General features: G+C 54.0%; 3 protein-coding genes across 3 annotated transcripts; 1 reads left to right on the forward strand and 2 right to left on the reverse strand.

The window, feature by feature from the left end:
• Window positions 1–2,210: 2,210 nt before the first annotated feature.
• Window positions 2,211–3,389, reverse strand: LOC131216795 (uncharacterized protein KIAA1143 homolog). The gene is made up of 4 exons (XM_058211375.1): window positions 3,241–3,389; window positions 2,773–2,894; window positions 2,591–2,714; window positions 2,211–2,522 (listed from the first exon to the last, which is right to left on the reverse strand). Exons 2-4 carry the CDS (start codon window positions 2,878–2,880, stop codon window positions 2,353–2,355), a joined length of 402 nt encoding a protein of 133 aa, XP_058067358.1. The 5' UTR covers window positions 2,881–2,894; window positions 3,241–3,389; the 3' UTR covers window positions 2,211–2,352.
• A 576-nt stretch (window positions 3,390–3,965) lies between these two features.
• On the forward strand, window positions 3,966–8,813 carry LOC131207237 (dosage compensation regulator). Its single transcript, XM_058199850.1, has 5 exons — window positions 3,966–4,564; window positions 5,056–5,229; window positions 5,319–6,883; window positions 7,016–7,512; window positions 7,596–8,813. Exons 1-5 carry the CDS (start codon window positions 3,966–3,968, stop codon window positions 8,607–8,609), a joined length of 3,849 nt encoding a protein of 1,282 aa, XP_058055833.1. The 3' UTR covers window positions 8,610–8,813.
• A 146-nt stretch (window positions 8,814–8,959) lies between these two features.
• On the reverse strand, window positions 8,960–19,351 carry LOC131207215 (uncharacterized). The gene is made up of 7 exons (XM_058199828.1): window positions 19,217–19,351; window positions 14,898–15,093; window positions 12,529–12,673; window positions 12,346–12,459; window positions 11,751–12,271; window positions 11,510–11,688; window positions 8,960–11,443 (listed from the first exon to the last, which is right to left on the reverse strand). Exons 1-7 carry the CDS (start codon window positions 19,349–19,351, stop codon window positions 9,458–9,460), a joined length of 3,276 nt encoding a protein of 1,091 aa, XP_058055811.1. The 3' UTR covers window positions 8,960–9,457.
• Between the last annotated feature and the right edge of the window lie 1,197 nt (window positions 19,352–20,548).

Raw genomic sequence — 20,548 nt, forward strand, 5'->3', positions numbered from 1 at the left:
GAGCACTAGCGCTGCTGCCGGCTCTGTTTATGTTCCCATACACGCGCGCTCGCGCCAACCTTGTCCTTCGTTTCCAGCTGTTTTGGCGGCGTTACGCTTGTGGTTCACAGAAAAGTGCGCCGCCATCCCGCCGCTTGACACGATAGTTCCAGTTGCGTTCTCCGCCCTTCCTTCCCATTCTGCTCCACGCCGGGCGCCATATTGGATTTGCTTGGAAAATAGCTGCCTCAACCCCGCCGACCGCACTGCACGCACGCTCCACCGCACGGTGTTGTTGCCTCCCCACCGACCACCCTGCCAACGAAAACCTGCTTCGAACGATGGCATCACTGCTTTCTGCGGCCAAAGGAAAACACAGCAACAACCAACAACAACTGCCCGCCTTCGGGTGCTCGGGCAGCACAGGCACACGAACGCACACAGACACTCGTACGCGCACCGCAGCACGACGGCCCATACTTCCCCCTGCGTTCCACATCTTTTTCTTTTTCCTGTCAAGCGGTCGCTCGCGCACAGTGGCCGGGAAGTGGTGGGCTTGTGTGTGGGCACTACTGGCACTACGTACACGGGGCCCGTGCACACAAACACAAGCGCGCCGCTTGCTCTTCGCTTCACTCGCATTTCTTGCCTCTCACTTTCGCGTTCTCGCTCTCCGGGTATCGGTATCTCTCTTGCCCGCCCGTCGCAGCGTTTTGTGGGAACTAATACACGAACGGGCGGGGCACCGCACCGACCGCTCCACTCGCCCTGCCCTACTTCGGTGACGCTTTTCTTGCAATCGGAATACATCTACGAACCGCACGCGCGCACACTAACGCACAACACCACCATTGTCGTTGCTTGCTTTGTGAGGAGTGGAGAGAAGAAAAAAAAACACTAACCCTTCCAGCCCCAACAGCACACATGCCATCCGATGGAAGTGGCCGGGGCAGGGCGAGCGGTACACAGCGGAGAGGAGGTCATAAGCTTGCTCCCATTTTCATTCCCTCGCAGAACGGACACTATCGGCCCCTAGTGGCTAGAGCGCACAGACGCACGGGCACACCGTTTCCCTTCCCATCGAGGGCAAGTCATTGGGAAATCTTTTCGGAGCGAAACTGCTGCCAAAGGGCGAACGGGGAAAAATTCACGGCACGCACGGCATCGGTGCCGATCTAGCTCCCGGCGGCACGCTCTAACCTACACTTTTCAGTATGTGCTCACTTTCTTCACCGTTACTAGGAATCGCGCATAACGCGTAACGATGCGAACGGTACGCGTGTTTGCTCGGACGGTCGGCTCCACATTGAAGTGAGCAGCTGAGCCAAAGTTCTCTCGAACCAACGCACACTACCCCGCCGCCAGCTCTCTCGCGTGAGTTTATAGTGGTTCGTTCACGGCGCCCCGGACCGCTTTTGCACGCTTTCGTCACACCGTAACGATGCACACGCCCGGTCGGTGCACGGCGAAGTGACAAAATCTGTCGGTAGCATGCATTTTCTGTTGCCCGATCCGAGTTGAACGGTTTACTTGCGCAGAATAAAGCCTTTGCCAGTTACCGAAGCATTCAACCATGGGCACAAAACGGACGTATAAAAATGCAGTGAGCGAGAGAGCGCGTGACACGGTGGGTAAAAAAAGAGCGCCGAGAGCACCATCGAATGATTGGAGAGAGCCACTAGAAGGCGGCAAAAAGGAAAGACAAGCACACGCGGCGCGGGGCACGAAAGAAGGTCGCAGCGTAAGCAGAAAATACCCTCGGCGGCAGCGGCGGGGGGACGCGGGTGGTTTCTCGGGGGTGACTTTTCTTCACTGGCTTCGAAAATATCGCCACCAATCTGGATTCGCTTTCGATTTTCCCCGAAAATCGCTCGCCCTCTGGAACTTGCGCGCCTCACCGGTGTGTGCACGTGTTCCGAGTCCTTCGCGAGATCAACCGGTACGATCGAGCGTTGTTTTTTCTCGTGCTCGTTTTGCGCAGGACTTTCTGCAGCCAATACTGCCTTTCACTGTGTGGCGCGTCAGAAAATGTGCAAACATAAAATGGCGTCAACGATGGGCAACAGTCTGGCGGGCGGAAGTGGTAGGCGGGTGGGGCGGACGGTGCGAGAGAAACCACACGAGCAGTGCGGTCTCTTTCGCACATTTCGTTGTTGTAACTATTTTGTTCTGCCGATCGAATCCCCCTAGCTACCCCGGTGGCAGGTTTCCGTTTGACCCGAATTCGGCCACCTGGCATTTTATTTGCGTTCACTCTTTTAAACTTTATTTTGGGTATAAAATAAATCGTCGACGGAATATTATGTACACTTTGTACGGGAGTCAGCCCTTCGAGCTTGGTAATTAAATGACCCTGATACGCCAACATAATCTTTAATCTTCTTCATCTTCCACATCGAAGGAAAGTTTGCTGTGCTGTTTCTCCTTGGCTTTTCTAGGCCTCTTTTGGTCTGCCTTTGGTTTGTCGTCTGGCTTATCCTGCTTTGCCTTTTTCGATTTGAACACAATTTTTTGGCTTAAATCCGCCGGCTTCTCACTTTCCTCTGAAAGTAGTGGTGGTTGAAGAGTTTAAGCTTATTCACGATAAGCGTGCCGTGTCCTTAGTGGTTACCTTTGAAGGCTTTTGCGGCCTCTGCTTCTGTAAGATCACCTTCCTTGATTACCACTATTTGTGGTCTTTCGTCTTCCTTTTCTTCGGCGTCTGAGTCATCGGAGTAGTTTTCTATCGCTTCACGCTACAAAAAGAAAATGTACTTTATCTTTACGCGTCGACAATATGGTTCTGCTGAATACCTTATCGTCTACCGAAGGACCTTCTTTATAGCCAATTTGTTCTTTCATTTTCTTCAAAAAGCTCGGTTCTTCCGGCTTGATAAACGCGACGTTGTTGCGTTTCGGCATTTTCAACGCGCTGACTGGAATAAAAGGGGTTACAAAGCATTTTAGTTGAGTAAAATGAAACGCAACCTAAAATGAATTAAAAAATAAACAAAATAATCTAAGATGATCCCATCGTAGAACCGCTGCCGATCGTACCCCACGAGGGAGCGCAACAGGGTTGGTAGTTCCGAAAAGCGTCCCTGTGCCCTTTGGCCATTTCGCAAGCCAACTGGTGTGCTTGAGGATAGATGCGTTGATGCAGAGGGGCAAATAAAGTGTTTACTGAAGGTCGCTCAACGCAGTAGCGTCTTCCTATATCTAATCGAACGACCGGTCGAAATAGACTTCTTGCTGCAAGCCACATTGTGCTCTAATCCTTACTCTTATTCTTCTGCAGTATCGGAAGAAACTCAGTGGGAGGGTATCGCTATCGTTCACAATGTTTTCCAGCGCCAGGAACTGCTGTTCAGTCGTTCGTCCTTCAGCGCGATTTTGTTGGTTGATCCTGAATAAAACACAAAGGCATTAAAATTAAATTAGAATGAAAGCAATTTGCTGCTGTTTACTCACAACATAGAATTTGACATTTCGAACTGTTATACGCCCTGTGCTACAGAATACAGTCGAGCAAGGTGCTTATAAGTTTGAAAAGCGCACTGCGGATAATTGAGATAACTCAATTTCAATAGAAATGAAAGCAATGAGTAAACAATGAAGAGCAAAAGTTTCTACGGAAACTTTTAAATAATATTTGGTGGGAATGCTCAACGAAATCACTAGAAAACGTAATAGATTTTTGTCTTGTCTTTGTTTTTACCTACACTAACATTTCTCCCTCATTTCGCTCTAGTTACCTTGACGTTGAGATCATCTTTTCGCCGTCAATAAATCATAGTCGGCATTTTAGAACGTGCCCAGGAGAAAAAGTTTTCTCGCGCGTTGTGCAGGAAACATAATTCAATCCATTAGTTTCAAACTTTTTGAGCAGCCTTGTGATAAGCGATTTAAGCGAGGAAACTAACGAATTGTGCGTGGCGGTAGGATATCACTGGTAGGAATCACCCGGCTCCATCGTTAATCGAAACCATCCGTATAGCTGCCGCAAGATGGACATCAAGTCGTTCTTCATGATCTGGTGCCAGAAGAACGTCGCCGAGCCTTCGTTTGAGGTACGGCCGACAGGACCCAAGCATCGGCAACGGTTCCTTTGTGAATTGCGTGTCACAGGCCAGACCTACGTTGGCGTGGGCAACTCAACCACCAAGAAGGACTCGGAAAAGAATGCATCCAGAGATTTCGTAAACTACCTTGTGCGTAGCGGAAAAATACCCGAGGAGACGGTTCCAAAAGATGCTACCGCGGAATCCGGCACCGATGGCACGGATGGCGGCGGCGGATCAAACGATAACCTGGGCGGTGCTAGCGCTCCTCAGAAGATGCCCGGACGCAAGAACGTTTTCATGCAAGGCTTCGTGCCGCAGGACCTTGGCCAGGCGTACCGACCATACGTTCCGTCGCTGCAGGATGAGAATCGCGAAAAGGACAACATGGAAAAGATGGAAGCGGCGGAATCGCTTGACGTGAACGCTTCGATCCACGGCAATTGGACCATCGAGAACGCAAAATCCAAGCTGAATCAGTGGATGCAAGCTAACAAACTCAAATCGGAGTTCAAATTCATTTCCATCGGACCGGATCATGCCAAGTAAGTGGACAAAATAAAAAAAAGAGCACTCTTGAACTGAGAAAATAATGAGCATGAAATTGGGCCCAAACACACTGCGGTTTTCTTCGATCGCGCGGCAGTGTGTATGGACACCAATTTCTGCATAGAACAACTTCGGAAGGCCATTGAGTACAGTTTCGAATCATCTCGAAATACGCCGAATAATGCCAAACGGAGGAAAAGAAAAGAGCAATCATATGATTTTCAATGCATATTTTGCATTTCGCACTGCAGTGTGCCAAGAGTCCAATCCTTAATCGGGTTACATTATGCTCCTTTCTTTTCCTCGTGGATCGTAGCGGGGCGATTGGTCCCTAGTGGCGTCACTAAGATTGAGATGATTGGAAAAAGTACCTCCTGGCCAAGTGGGACCGGGTATTAGCTGTAGTCTCCAACATCTGCGGTGAGCCAGCATTACTGTTCGGGGTGTCAAAATATCGTTTAATTAATCGTGACTCGTGACATATTAGGAGTTTTATTGCGGAGTTGACGGTTTATGTAAAGGAGCTGAACCGCAACATCACGGGCCGCGAGTCCGGCTCCAACAAGCAATCGGCCAGCAAGTCCTGCTCTCTTTCGGTCATTCGCCAACTGTATCATCTGGGCGTAATTGAGGCGTTCAACGGTTCCATCAAGAGCGTAAAGTAAGTACAATTACCGACGGATTTCTGGTCCTTTCGCAACAAGCTTTGACGCCCCGTTTTGCGTTTCATTCTGTACCGTATGGTTTAAGGTCGTCGGAGCAAATGGCTCCGTTTCAGGTGCGCATTGAGAATCAATTAGCCCAACGCATTCACGAGAGTTTACGCGAGCTCAACATTGAGCCTGTAAAGCTGACCAACACCGAAGTAAACGAAGACCATCCGGTAATGCTGTTGCACCCTTCGGACGATGTCCACCGTAAGCCGAAGACGCTGAACTTGCAGCAGCCGTCTTCGGTTATTCCGTGGTCGCCACCCCAGCCGAACTGGAACGCCTGGTTGGCGTGCAACATCGACGAAGGGTACCTTTCGACCGCGACCCTCGATCAGCTTAGTGATGACCTGCTGCGTGATAGTCGCAGCCGTCTTCAGGAGGATAAAGCGCTCCAGCAGAGCATCGCGATTCGCGGTAAACTGCCGATCGCAACGATGCGGAATCGTATCATGACGGCGATCAACGAGTTTTCGGTGGTCCTGATACGGGGAAACACGGGCTGCGGCAAGACGACCCAGATCGGTCAGTACATCCTCGAGGATTACGTTAACTCGGGCCAAGGGGCGTACTGTAACGTGTGCGTCACGCAGCCTCGCCGCATCAGTGCCGTGAGTGTTTCGGAGCGCATCGCCAACGAACGGTGCGAGGCACTTGGCGTGAGCGTCGGGTACGCAGTGCGCTTCGATACCGTTTTGCCGCGTCCGTATGGTTCGATACTGTTTTGCACTATCGGTGTGCTGCTTCGCAAGCTCGAGTCCGGTTTACGCGGTGTGTCGCACGTCATTGTCGACGAAATTCACGAACGCGATGTGAACAGCGACTTCCTGTTGGTGGTGCTGCGCGACATGGTGCACACGTATCCGGACTTGCGCGTGATTCTGATGTCGGCTACGATCGATACGACTCTTTTTTCGCGCTACTTTGGCGACTGTCCGGTCTTGGAGGTCGAGGGGCGCACGTTTCCGGTGAAACAATTCTTCCTGGAGGATTGCATTGAGCTGTTAAACTTCATGCCACAGCCCCAGCAAGGGAACGCGGCCCCGAAGCGGAAGCGTTCGAAAGATGACACCGACGATCTGTTGCCCGGCAATGGCGGTGACGATGGTGGCACGGTAATGCTTGGCGCGAACGGGGAGGTGGTGGAAAGTCCCAACTTGAACCAGCAGATCGACGAGAAGCGGTACAAAGCTAACACGAAGATGGCCATGGGGATGATGAACGAAGAAGAAACATCGTTCGAACTGATCGATGCACTGGTGGAGTATATCGATCGGACCGGGCCGGACGGTGCCATTCTGATATTTCTGCCCGGCTGGAACTTGATCTTTTCACTCATGAAGCATCTGCAGTCGCGTTGCGGGAATCTCGTGGTTTTGCCATTACATTCGCAGCTACCGCGCGAAGATCAGCGCAAAGTTTTCGACCACTACGGGCAGCGGCGCAAGGTGATCCTGGCGACGAATATTGCCGAAACTTCGATCACGATCGACGATATTGTGTACGTGATTGATGCGTGCAAGGCGCGCATGAAGCTCTTCACATCGCACAACAACATGACCAACTATGCCACGGTTTGGGCCGCGAAAACCAATTTGGAGCAGAGTAAGTAGTGGGTTCGGGAAGACCATTTTCTCCATCAAATGGATCCTGTTTAAAATCATGTTTTTCTACGGTTCTCGCCCGAGCTGTATTAAGTTGACTAAATTTTCTTTTTTAACTTTCTACTCCAAATAGGAAAAGGACGAGCGGGACGTGTTAGTCCGGGCATGTGCTTTACGCTCTGCTCGCAGGCACGATTCCGGCGTCTGGAGGAAAACCTGACGCCGGAAATGTTCCGCACACCACTGCACGAGCTGGCCCTCAGTATCAAGTTGCTTCGGCTGGGTGGCATTGGCCAGTTTCTCTCGAAAGCAATCGAACCGCCGCCGCTGGATGCGGTTATCGAAGCGGAAGTGCTGCTGAAGGAGATGAAGTGTTTGGACGAACAGGAGCAGCTTACCCCGTTCGGGAGGATTCTGGCCCGTCTGCCAATCGAACCGCGCCTCGGCAAGATGATGGTGCTCAGCACACTGTTCGGCCTGTGCGACCCAGTCACCACGATGGCCGCTTACTCGAGCACATACTCCGAGATATTTCAGCTCGACGTCGGTCAGCGTCGATTGATGCAGCACCAGCGGGCCCTTGCCGGACGCATGAACTCGGACTACGTTGCGATGCTGATGGCCTTTGGGGTGAGTGTTAATTGCCCTTTTTTGGTCCCCTGTTGTGTAGATAGGGAACTGAACCTTTTCCGTTGCTTCGGTTGCGGATCTAGATGTGGAGCCAAAAACGAACCCAAGGGGAAGATGCCGAGATTCGGTTGTGCGACTGGAAGGGTCTGCAGCTGCCGACCTTGCGTACGATAGCCGAGGCGAAGCGTCAGCTGCTCGATAACCTCCACCAGTCTGGGTTTCCCATGTGCTCGATGGAGTATCAGCATTTTGATGCGCAAGATCCCGATCCGAACCTTGAGATGGCGGTTGCGCTGCTCTGCGTCGGCCTCTACCCGAATGTGTGCGTGCATCGTGAACGGCGACGCGTGCTGACCACCGAGTCCAAGTCCGCCATTATCCACAAGACGTCGGTTAACTGTGGAGGAAACATGTCAGCAAAATCCAGCAGCTTCCCGTACCCGTTCTTCGTGTTTGGGGAGAAGATTCGCACGCGTGCCGTGTCCTGTAAGCAGATGTCGATGGTCGCTCCAATTCATCTGCTGCTGTTCGGGTGCAAGAAGGCCGAATGGCTCGGAGGCTCAAAGGTGCAGCTCGATGGGTGGCTGAATCTCGAGATGGATCCCTGCGATGCCGCGCTCATCGTGGCCCTGCGACCCGCAGTGCAGGCCTTGCTGATTCGTATCTCTGAAAACCCGGACGATGTGCAATCGCTGGAACCGAAGTATGGCAATATGCTGGGAGTGATTCGCGAGCTTTGTCGCTTCCAATCTGGAGACTTTGAGATCAGCGGACGTTGGGATGGAACGCATCCAATGGAGTTCCGTAAGCAGCCACGGTTGGACCGGAACGATGAAGGCGGTATGGGCGGCGATCGTGGTGGCGGAGGAAACTGGTACGGTGGTAGTTCATTCCGAAACGAGGGCAATTATGGGCCCCAGCGTAATCAAAGCAGTGGCCGATACTTTGATTCTGGGGCGTGGGGTGAACCGTCAGCAGGTCCGTCGATGAGTCGCAACCAACAGTGGGGCAACGGTAACCAGCGGCAGTACCAGGGGAGCGGAAATGGTGGCCAAAACTTCGGTTACGGTAATTTTGGTAATAATTATCGCAACTAAAGCATCGAAGTAAGATGCTGCGCTGTGGACACAGAAGCAGAACTCGACCGATAGTTGGACGTTTCTATTGAACTACATAACATTTAAGATTGGATGCATTCACTACGGTGCAACCGCCATTTCGCTGAATTCAAAGAATAGCATGTATTAACCGTAAAAGGAGTTTTGTAGCTATTCGTCAGACTTTTGCTATTCTACCCGATACGCGTGTTAGTGATACAAAGTATTAAAAGCTTAAGCTGCAATTTAACCCCTCTTATGCAATTATGTTCCAACTTTTTCTTTGCTATCGGCGAAAGAAACACTCTGAGAATAATGACCGGCAAGTCCCGGCCGAGGTTGGTTGTTATAAGAATGCTTTTGTCTTTATTACAGGCGGTCAACCGAATGTTACGCACAACGTTCGCAGGACGCAAGACTGCCACGGACAAACAACCGTCGTTAACAGTTTTGTCTGGTAGCGAACTCATGGCGATCGTGGTCGCTCGCTCGGCCCCCTCTACTATCTAGCTCGTTTCAGTGACCCTTAAAATACGGCTACAATGCACAGTAAAGGATGAAAGTATAATAATATTCATAAAACCGAATGTACAAACTTATGCCATCGTCACCACGGACGATGCACGACGCTTGCTAGCCATCGGCGCTTCCCAGTGTTGGGAACCGAATCGGGCGAATGCCAGCTGCTTCTACCTCCTGTGTACATTAAAGAGCGAACGATCAGCCAACGCCGCGCCCTACGCCCGGGGGCCTCCGGTCCCGGCTACCGCGTACGTGAATGTAAGCTCCTAAGTATTGGCACTTTAAAATGGGTGTGTATGTGTTCCGGTTGCGAATGCTAAAATGTGTTAGACCATTCCGAAGTCGGTCATCACCTTGGGGCCGGAATCACCGGGATCGCCGACCGAGGACGGCGACGAGGCGGTGGTGTGTGCGGCGGCCAGCAGGCACGCATCGTTTTTGAGCCGCATCAGGGTCTGCTGCTTCTCCTGGTTGATGTTGAGCTCGACGAGTGTGTCGATGCTGTTGAGGCTGGCGTCACCCTGTAGGATCTTTTGCGCCGCCAGCGACGTAAAGTTGAAGCTCAGATCGGACAGGCTGGGAAATTCGTACATCTCTTCGAGCAGCTCCGGGGCCGCTTCGTCGCGGCTCTGGAAGCTGAATCGACGGTCCAGCTCGGCGCCCGGCTTACCGGCACGGTCCCTGCCGGCCCCGGCCGGTCCCTGCGTGCAGCCACCGTTCTTTTCCTCCTTCACCAGTATCGTGATCTGCGACCGTCCCGTGTCTCCGTTGGCCAGCAGGTTCGGTTCACTCGACACCGAGAGGCTCTTCTTCATCACGATCAGACCGCTGCGCTGTTGTGGCGCCGGGGGCTGTTCCTGCTGCTGATGCTGCTGCTGTTGCGGTGATTGCCGGTGATACGACGTCCCGTTGTGCTTCGGGCTGCCCAACAGCCCCGTGTACTGCTTCGCCGGTGGATCGACGTTCGAGTTCAGCTTCTTGATCTCCGAGTTCGAGCGGCGCAGGTTACTGCCCGCCCCGAGGCCTCCACCTCCACCGCACCAATCGTCATCGTAGCGCGTCTTTTCGGTCGCCAGATCGCCGCAGATGTTTTTACTGTCGTGCTGGATGTTTTTCAGCACGTTTTTGTAGAAAAAGTTGGGCACCGGTGGCGCACTGCCCTGCATCACCTTGCTGTTGTTCATCGTACTGTTCTTGTTGTACCGGTTCAGCTCCTGAATGGTGCCGGTCGGCGCCAGGTCGGTCTGAATCGGAATGGTGCGGATCACCGGTGCACCGTCGCCCGGGAGCGAGCTGTCGGCGGTTCGGTTTTCGCCGGCTTCTCCGCCTAGCCGGAACTGCAGCAACGACTCGCTGAGGGCCGCCAGGTGGTCGATCGGTTTGGTAAGGCTAATGCGATGGCCACCACCGCCCGGTGGCGCTCCCGAAGGTGTGGTTGACTTGCTGCTGCTGCCGCTGCTACTGTTGCTGACGGTTGATGACGGTGAGGTGCGCTTACTGCTCCCGCCGGTGCTCGAGTAACCGAACGTGGTCTCGAAGCACTTGTAATTGTTGTTGTTATTGTTGTTGTGGTTGCTGTTGTTTGCCTTGGTCGTAGTGGACGAGGCGACCGCCGTCATGACCGTCGTTACGGTGCCGATTCCGGGCGTTGACAAGGGTTTCGCCACCGCTCTGCTCGGGCTGGAGGCCGATCCGATCGAGGGTGGCTTCGCCTCGAACACTCCGGCCGGACTCGCCTGGTGGTGGTGCTGCTGTTGAATGGCCGTGGTGATCGTGGACGAGGAAACGTGCGACTCCAGACTCGAATGGGTGCTGGTGCGTGTGGACGAGAGCTTCTCGCTATCGAAGCTGGACGGGCCGGACGTGGTAACGTACGTCATCTTGCCACTGTCGATACTGGACGGGCCGGAAGCCGGGTGGCGACTAGTATGGTTACCGGCGCGGCCGCCAGTGTGGTGTTCCATCAACTTTGCCGGACCGGGATTGCTGCCACCGCCGCCACCGTGTAGTAGCTGGTCGGCGGACGTGAGCTGCTTGCTGCGGGACGCTTTGTAGTATGACGACGAACCTCCGGAGCCGCTGCCGGGTGTCGAGTGGATCGATCGCGGCAGACTGCCACAGTAGTACGGGGCGGGGCTCTTACCACGGCGCACCGGCGAACAGTCGCGGGACGAGATGAAGAACGTGGACTCACTGGACAGGTTGCGCCGGTGATGGTGCCGCCTGCGTGGCAGTGACAGCGATCGCTGGCTCACGTCCGAACTGTCGTAGAAGGTGGAGTTGAGCAGACGGCGTGACTTGATTGGAAAGTCCTGCAAGTGGAAAAGACCGGCATCAGTACGCAACTGCGAACCTCACTGAAAACATCGCTAACGTACCAAATAGTCCGTCGTCTGGGTGCCGACACTGTGCAGGTGCGTGGTCTTCGAGTTGAACCACTCCGGCGGCGGGAACTGGGCCGAGTAGGTTTCGATCTGCTTCGTTTTGCTCTTGGAGCGCGTACTGCGGCGGAAGATCCGGGACAGCAGCGACTGCGACGACGACGACGCCTGTTTCTCTGTACCGGTCGAAGGTGTGGCTGGTTAGAGGCGGTTGGCGGAGTACGTACGAGACACTTACTTGCGTCGAGTGTGGCCGACGTCATCTCGCTGGTGTCGGTGGTGGCAGCGCCCGTTGTACCGGTCGCACCTGCCGTACCCGTCACCGTAACCGTTCCGTCCTTCCCGATCGTCTGGGCGTAGTTCTTCGAGAGGCTGCGCGTCGAGGAGGATCGCTGAAGGCGCTTGGAGGAACCGAAGAAGCGCAGGCTGTGGCGCCGCTCGAGCGTTTTGCCGTTGCTCGGGAAGGACGAACTGCGGAACTTGCTGCTGCTGCTGCCGCTGGTCGGGCGTGCGTACAGGATCTTGTCGTTCGGGTTGCCACCGCAGATTACGTCGGCCAGGTTCGTCTGGATGCACTGGTGCGTCTGGTCGCCAGCTCGCTCGGTCGATATCTCGCCGTACAGGCTGCTGAGCGCTTCGTGGCTGCTCATCAGCAGCGTTTTCGATTCCTTCGTCGCCGGGCCGTTCGATCCCGAGTGGTCCAGGTCTCCCGGGAAGCCCGAGTACTCCAGTGTGCTGTGGGCTTTATTACGCCGTTTCCTGTGGTAGAGAGGAACAAACGGGGTTAGCTGGGAACCGGCCCAGAGTTGAAGCACCGGCTACGGGCCACTTACTCCGGTGTGACGATGAAGTATCCTTTGGACGTTTGGTAGATTTTGATTTCCTGCATCAGCTGGACGAGCGTGTCGTAGATGACCTCAACCGACGGTTGCTGCATGTGAGTGAACCTGCAGGTCCAAAAGAAGGATGGACATGTGAGTGAGACAATCAGTGGGTCCAGCCGGTGGGACCATTACCTGGAGCGCAATCGATTCCGTATGTTCTCGACGGTGGCCGACTGTCCCTGGGACGTTAGCTCCATAATGACATCGCAGAGGGCTTCCGTGAGCGGCGTGAACTGCGTCTGCACGATCGGTGTCACGATGCAGTCGTCGATGTCACCTGTAGGAACACACCCGAGGAGAAGCCCGAGATTAGTATCGTTTCAGGTCGGGATGGAACATTGAAACCCAGAGGCCGGGTTTGGAGTTGGTGCACCGCTGGAGATGTACTTTCCCTTTTCACGGCGGAAAGACCTTCGCCTGTGCCTTAATGGGCCACATGATGGAGCAATTAGTGTATGCGGTGCGTTTGTCCGGACAGCAGCTCCCTGGGCCTTGGCCTTGTCTTGGCTGTCTGGTGTCTAGGCATTGGCGGTGACACAGGGCACGAAATCGGAAGCAAGTTCCCGTAGAAAGTGCGACAAGTGTCTCTGCGGCTTTCGAAATCTGTCCCCCGACTGTCGGTTTGCCTTGTACAATCCCGGCCCCGGACAGTTCATCATCATTACGGCCACAACACGGGAAAACTCCCCAAAAAATGGTGCTCCCATCCATCATCTTGTAACAACTTCATTAGCCTCCCGGGTGCTGCGGCTCTCGGTAGCCCCGTCTCGGACATGTTTTCGGTGGTCGTAAACAAATTTGTCTTAACGTTTTTTTTTCGGTTTCCGTTCCGTCCCGCGGTTCCGTATGTTTCGGAGGCTCCCCTCCGAATGGGGAAAAATTAGTATACGTCGCGATCGCGGCAGGAGTCGCGAGCACAGCCGCGATCAGCGCAGCTTCCGGGGCCGCTACCGTCGCCCGTTTACCACCGAAGCGAAACGTGATGATCGTGTGCCTTGGCGCGATTTCCGATCACCGTGGAGAAAGGTTAAACGGTCGTGTCGGAGCGGCAGCAGCAGCAGGCAGAGGTTACGGCACCCGGCGGGTGCCCGGTTTCATCGAATTATCCAATTCCGGACGGACCGACGGGCGGTGTGCTAATTTGAATAACCAGAAACGTCTGAAGTCGATTTAATCGGCTCCATCAGGACCCGTGGTCCACCAGATGGCATCCGTGGGTTGGCATCACTCGTGAAGATCTCGTGACCCCTGGTAGACCTCGAGCAGACCCCAGCTGCTGCTGTCAGCGCGAAACCGAGAGTGCATCGGGGCGATTAGATAAGCTCCCGCCCGGTTAGTTCGGATTCCGGAACTGTGATCGGCAGTTCCGTTTATTTGCTTTAATATTATGCTCCTCCTTTTTATGCACCTCTGGCCCGGCCAACGCGGGCAACTTAATTTCATCGGAGAGTGACAGTAGCGCGAGGTGTCAATCGCTGGGTCGGAGAAAATCGGGGAAATGTTCCCCGATACCCGGCGCGATTCGGATGGCAGGCAGGACACGGACACGCACTGCGTTTTGTTTGTTTTAGGCCGCTTCAGTTGGTGGCCAACACGCACACGGCCCGCCGGGAGGCTATTAGGGCCAAGGTGTAAGTTCCGCCGGGGTCCGCTGTAAACGTGTAATCCTCATGGCCGATGGCTACCGGAGGCCACTGGACCAGCGCTCCAGCAGAAATGGAAAGTTCACTCATCGTCGCAGTATCAGCAGCTGCATCGATCGGCCATTGATATAGCGTGTGTCGCCGGTGCCGAAAAGATTCGGTTACACGTCCGGCTTGATTGACGCGCGGTGGTTTGACAAAAATCATCGGCGGCCCACCTGGGCCTGGGATGGGGACCCTGTCACTAGCGATTAGGCTGAAAAGTGAACGAGCCCGCCCCGCGCGTTAAACGCTAGATTAGCGCAGGAGAAAGCTGACGGACCGGGTGGGGCCTTTCCGTGAATGAAGTCAATTCTGGCCCGCCCGAGCTAGGCTTTTGGTTTCTTTTGGAATCACGCGCATTGTTTATGAACCCTGAGAGTGAGACCTTCACCGTTTAACCTTTATGCGGTACGCCGTTGATTGAAACGTCGAGCAGCCCGTGGAAGAAGCGATGGGCCATAAATATTAATCTTCAATTAAGCGCGTTCCCGCGATCACTTCTAGGCTTGAGTTCTCGGAGCACTCCGGCACCGGTGCAGGTGGCCCACCTTGGAGCAAAACGTAGAAGATAAACAAACGGCCTTAAAGCGGCCATATCTATTATCAAATAATGTTGCGCTCGCTTCGTATGCTAATGCGCCCCGGCCATAAAGACCGATTGAGGTGGCCGCCGTAAAAATGCGGCATACCGAGGGGCCTCATAATCTGATACGTACTCTCGTCGAAAGCATATTGGGTTGGGCTGGGGTTGACTGTGATGACACGAGGGATCTACTCCAGGTCCAGGGATGGCCGCACTCACAAGGGGACACTTACCGACGGAACTGATCAGATAGGTGGCCGGTGGCTTGAGGACGCTGCGGGCGTAGGCACTGCGGATGATTTCGAGCGCACACGGCTCGGCCGTTATCAGGAGCATGCCGGGCGCGATGTGGCCGAGGTACTTCAGCACCTTGGTGGCCGCCGCCAACGGTGCGTTCCACCAGCACTGGAGGTTAGCTGACAGGAAGTTCTGGAAAGAGAGCAGTTATTTAATATTATTTTGCTAGTTTCTTCATTTTTAAGTCTTTTTATTAATCGAGTTGAACGAACATTTAATGCCGTGATGGTGCCCCCGTAGTCGGTTCAATTTAAAAATCAATAAAAATCATCATTTTGGAGACTGGGCGGAAGTTAGCTAGAGTCTCGAAGTCCCGGATCCCGGCCCGTGTGAATGATTATATGTCTCCCCGGGCGAATTGACATCCAAATAATATGTTACGATTTGATGACGATAGCCATAAAGACATTTGGACGCTCCGGAACCCCCCGGGTCCGGTCGACGGTTGTGCCGTTAAAGGTGGCAGTAGTCGACACACGAGCCACAGGAAACGCTTCTCCACGTGGCACGTCCCGGTCTGCGGTCTCCCGGTCTCGGGTATGATGTAATGTAGAATGGGATGTGATTTGAATTCATAATGAACGGCTGCCGCACGGTGGCAATTACAGTGCGTGCCCAAATTTTCGCCCCACGTCCGTCGTTAGATAATTCGTTCGCAGCACGAACGGCGTTCCGGTGTGGCCAACCGTCGATCGCACTTATCACTTTACATTGATTTACAACAAATAAAAAGCATTCCAGCTGTTTCGTCACTGTCCCCTCCCCTGCGGGTGGGCCAAGAAAAGGGCGATTTAATCTGCCGACTCGTGTCGAGTCGAATTAAGAGCCAGCCAGGCCCGGGACGGAGTATTCCCGGACCAGCAATGTGGAGTCGAGATGATGAACGTTTTCGGCTCTCGGGCTCCCGGGCGGGGAAACTTTCGACCGGATGCGACCGCAGCGTCGAGGCTGTCTGGCTGGCCGGCTGGCTGGGGTGGCCACCACTCGTCACCCGGATGAAATGAAAATACCAACATATGCGCGACCGAAGCGTGGAAGGACTCACTGTCTGCGGATGGAATTAATCGTTGTGGTCTGCCGTTGGTTGCTCCGTTGGTTGGTTGTTTGCCAAAATGGTTTCGGGTGCCGAATTAGGCAACGGGACTCGCTGCCGGGTTTTGTGAACCATCGCAGTTCACGAGCAGCGATGATAAATTCGACGAAAGGAGTTAATGTAAATTAAATAAATTATTACAACTCCTTTTTGGGGGAAGCCGTCGCCGTGTGCCGTCAGCGACGACGATAATCAATCTCATTGGCGAAACATCCTGTGTCCCTTGCGCACTGCCATCACCGGGCGGCATTTAATTCGCTCAACATTAAAGGGAATAGGCCACTTGCGACATGACTGCGGAGGGAAAGGAAAACGTTCGAACGGGCCGTTTCCCCTATGCTCGGCGAGCAGCGAATCGAGCGCTAGGGATCCGTCGTTTGGCAGAAACACAACAACAACAGCGGATTGCAGACCAAGGGAATGAGATCCCTGAAATCGGATTACACCGGAAGAAAGCGACGGAAAGGTCGGTCGAGAAAAATCCTGCTCTGTGCGTTGGTGAGCGGAAACCGCAAACTTGGGCTCGACCAGACGGAAGTGAACTAAAAATCAATAAAACCCTGTTCCGGGCACACTATTTCCGCCTTTGCCCAATTTGGTATTTAGCCAAAAACCGTGGCTGGCGTGGCTGCGCTGCGATGGTCGAGGACACCGTGTCCGGTACGCACACCCCTTTCTGCAGACCGAAGTACCATTTGTTTGCTCTCTCATCGTAGGGGTGAAATCATCCCCCTGGGGTCCCGTTTCCCAATGCCACGGGCACCGTTGTTTATGCTGCTGCCGCGCTGGTCGTTCACAGCTGTGAGTCATAAGTAATCTCAAGACGCCGTTGGCCACTTCAAACAGCCAACTGCCGACGGCTGTTTGTGATGGTCACTGTTTGGCGAAAGAATTGCGGCGAAACACTTGTTCCAACGATGGCCGAGTGATGTCATTGGAAATTCGTTTCGCCTCAAGTACGGTGTGTATTTATTTGGGCGCGTGGCCCGAGCGGGAAAACCCGACCGATTCGGATGATGATTTATTTGATGGACTGTGGGTGAGGATTGTTGGAAAACGCATAAAATAAACACCGACTGCCACGAGCCACAGCACGCAGCGATTTATTGTCGTTAAATGTTCAAACGCCGATGTAACGGCCGAGGCGATCGGTGCCGAATATTTTTCCGCCAACCGCCGGCCAACTTTTCCGCGGAATAATGGCGTTGCACAACGGTGACGACAACGATCAGCATCACCACCATCGACCAGGGGGCTAATTAATTTGCGCCACGGCACGGCAAAATGGGCATGAAATCGAGCAACGAGGCCGCGGTTTTTATCGTTTCCGTCCAGGATTGACATACCGAGCGTGAAGCAATCGAATTAAATTAGCGCAAATAAAGCCCCGGAACCTGGCCGGCGACGGAGATTGAGATGCTTCGTCGAGTAATTATTTGCCACGATCGGATGGATTGAACTAAATTATCGTGCTAGAACTCCCGCTCACTTTCTCCCGGCTCCCCGCGGGGGGGAGGGATTAAGAACCGTTTTTCCGGAGCGGCCCACGAACCGAACCAGCATAATGACGGAGCAGGATTAATCGTTGATTCGCTCTTTTAATTGTCCGATTGATTTAATCGACCGTCGCTGGCGGAAAGTGAGATAATTTTACGTTGACGCTAGACGAGTGAGAAAAATTAATGATCGCCCCGGCCCCGGGACCGGTTTAGGACCTTTCGCCGCCTTCGATTGGAGGGCTCAAGAAACCGCTCTCAAGTTGTACAACTGTGCGGTGCGGACCCCCCAGGCAAGGCGCAATAAAAATGCCATCAATCAACGGCAGAAACAAGTGTACGACATGAGTCGATGATGATTGTGTCACCTGCGCCTGCGTTCAATTAAAAGTGTTGTTCGCGTGTTTGGGGATCAACTATTTGATGTCGCGCTGTTGAGTGAAGCTCCAACAAGCTGCTTGATCGATCCCTACCGACCTACGGAAACCCTAAACCCGGCTGTGTCCCAACTGGCTTCACGAATACTTTCTTCTCGCCGGAGGAGCGCACGCCGGGTCTCGAATGTGGTTGAAATGAAAGCAAAATTATGTGGGAACGCGTGAAGGGCTTCCCACCTGGGCACTGGGTTCCTTCACCGCGGTTCAAACGGTCCAATTAGAAAAGCGCACTCCGGTTGCAGCACCACTCGGACCGAAGCGAAAGAAAGAAAAGCTCAAGACGGCTTCCTCAAGACGGCTCGGCCGTGTGTTTATCCCGGCCGTGCGCATTAAATTGCATGTAAAAGTGTGTAAATAGTGATCACTTAGGCGAGGTGCCGTTCCGAGTGCTGATGCCGTTTCTGGTTTGCTGTGCTGTTGCTTTTCTCGGCCCGTCTGTAAGCGTCATCTCGTGGCGATCGCAGCGACGGATCGCGGACTGGGCTTTCCGTTGAGATGTTGCATGGAGATAGGTTTTCCCTTGCGAAGGAGCTCCGATCAGAATGCGAGGCCCTTCCGTTTGCGACTAACGCCTAGCGATCGGGTGATTTAGTGGCTGGATCCGGTAGCTGAGCGGTGTGTCTTCCCGAGTTCCGAGGCGAAGAATAGCCAGGGGAACCGGATTGCATAACTCATTCTGTGTGCATTCTGCACGCTTGCCTTCCGCAGCCGATCACTTTCGATTTAAGCACGACAGCTAAACGACGTCCGTGCCGTGTTTGGCCAGAGATTTGCATTCCTGATAGTGGTGGCCCCTATTACGGCTACCTCTCGGCTACAATGTTGCAGCGGAAAGTCAAGGTGAAAGTGTCTTCGCACGTTGTTGACACATCCCACATCCCACGGACGATCGCACGGCAAGTTTAATAACAACTAAACTGGCCACACAAAAATTGATTATTTTCCATTTTCGCTCTCCAACTGTTGGCAAGCTCCGGGGTAATGGCTTAACCGCTCGGTCTTTTAAAATGGTGCCATCAAATGAAATTGCGAGCCCCGGCCGAGAAGGGCAGGGAACATAATTATTGTTTTACTGCCGCCGCGCTTTGGCTTGACGGCGACCTAAAATGGGGACGCGCCAATCGTCGATAATCACACGGGCGACCGGCGGCCACGAAAAAAAAGGGCCAAGCCCTGCGCAACTAATCTTCCGATCGCCACACCCATCCCGGCGGGGGATGGAAACTCACCTGGAAGATCGTGTAGCCGCTGTCGTACATCCAGAAGTCCTCGGGCGGGCTGCCCGGTTTGGTGAGCTGTATCGCGAGACATTGTTGCAGTATCAGCCGACACTTCTTCGGCGTCCCCGGTGAGTTCGTGCCCATCCTGGCGGCGCCCGCCGACGTGCGGCATATATCCGGTTGCTCCGTGGCGATCCTCCCCCCCGCCCGCGGGTTCTAGGCGGGCCCAATCCGTTCCGGTGTGGCTTCGTGCGGTGCGATTACTGGCCAGGTGGGCCTGCTGCTGCTGCTGCTGCTCCGGACTCGGGCGATCGTGTGCCAATTTTCGTTGCACCCGAGCGGTGGCCCGCGGTGATTAATGCTGGCTGGCTGCGCCTATGCGCTATCAGTGCATCCCTCGCGGCGGTCAGATACCCGATATCGTATCATTAAGCGGCCGCGGTGGCGTCCCGGGGCGCTGCGACGATGATTGGCACTGCCGTGACGGAAGTGATCGGTCCCGGGGAGTAGCGGCGATGTTTTTGTGCGGAGCGCGCGTGTGTTGCGGATCTGCGGATGGAACGAAAGGAGGCCGATCGGAGATCGCCGGTAAGTAAGATGAATGGTTTTGCGGGATGATTCGGGATGAGAGATATTTTTCTTTGTCCGCGCATCGAGCGCGTCACATCCAGCTGACCTACATTTGGGCTGACGGCCGCCCGCGGTCACAGGAAACAGGTTGCCCACCAACAGCACACGAGCGTTCTCGAACCGATCGCCTGCGAGGACCACCGTAAACTGTCGGGGACGGAATTTTCGCCGAACCAAAGTCAGGTGTCGGGCGTGACAATCCGCAGAACCAATCTGTGATGCCCGTCAAATGACGTAATGAGCGTCGGACACAAAAGTGCCTTCCCAGCGGAGCGCTATCAGCGCGAAACGAACAAAAGACTCCAACGCCGCCACGGGAAGCGACGAACCCTCGGCTTTCGGGTGGTTTGCATAAAGATCGTTTTATTTTCGGTCGCGCTGTGCGGTGTCGGTCCCCTTATGCAAAGAAGCTGTGTGTGGGGCCATCTTGGCCACGTCAGGGTCACCGGTAGAAAATGTGGAATGTTTGCCAAACCTTCGCCGGTTCTGCTCGGGGCCCGCGTGTCGCGTGGTAAAATCGATCGATTCCACCTTTTTTGCCCACCGTCAGCCAGCATCAGCCTGGCCACAAAAGCGAAAACAAACAAACCGAACTCATGAATATTAATTTGTGTTGTGTCCCCGTGCTGTGCGCGATCGTGCGGTTTTCACAGACAAATTTCGATCCCATCAGCAACGTGCTCGGCACAGTAGTAGGTCGCTACAGCACAG

The sequence above is a fragment of the Anopheles bellator genome, chromosome 1 (assembly GCF_943735745.2).
Source record: "Anopheles bellator chromosome 1, idAnoBellAS_SP24_06.2, whole genome shotgun sequence".
Lineage (NCBI taxonomy): Eukaryota > Metazoa > Arthropoda > Insecta > Diptera > Culicidae > Anopheles > Anopheles bellator.

Excerpts from the sequence above, each read along its gene's own strand:
- LOC131207237 (XM_058199850.1), top strand. The coding sequence starts at position 3,966 with ATGGACATCAAGTCGTTCTTCATGATCTGGTGCCAGAAGAACGTCGCC. Across the intron at positions 5,230-5,318 it reads GGTTCCATCAAGAGCGTAAA|GTCGTCGGAGCAAATGGCTC; the intron begins GTAAGTACAATT and ends GTATGGTTTAAG. Across the intron at positions 6,884-7,015 it reads GAAAACCAATTTGGAGCAGA|GAAAAGGACGAGCGGGACGT; the intron begins GTAAGTAGTGGG and ends TACTCCAAATAG.
- LOC131216795 (XM_058211375.1), bottom strand. The coding sequence starts at position 2,880 with ATGCCGAAACGCAACAACGTCGCGTTTATCAAGCCGGAAGAACCGAGC. Across the intron at positions 2,715-2,772 it reads GTCCTTCGGTAGACGATAAG|CGTGAAGCGATAGAAAACTA; the intron begins GTATTCAGCAGA and ends TTCTTTTTGTAG. Across the intron at positions 2,523-2,590 it reads GGCCGCAAAAGCCTTCAAAG|AGGAAAGTGAGAAGCCGGCG; the intron begins GTAACCACTAAG and ends CACTACTTTCAG.
- LOC131207215 (XM_058199828.1), bottom strand. The coding sequence starts at position 19,351 with ATGGGCACGAACTCACCGGGGACGCCGAAGAAGTGTCGGCTGATACTG. Across the intron at positions 12,460-12,528 it reads CGGAATCGATTGCGCTCCAG|GTTCACTCACATGCAGCAAC; the intron begins GTAATGGTCCCA and ends TTGGACCTGCAG. Across the intron at positions 11,689-11,750 it reads GTCGGCCACACTCGACGCAA|AGAAACAGGCGTCGTCGTCG; the intron begins GTAAGTGTCTCG and ends CGACCGGTACAG.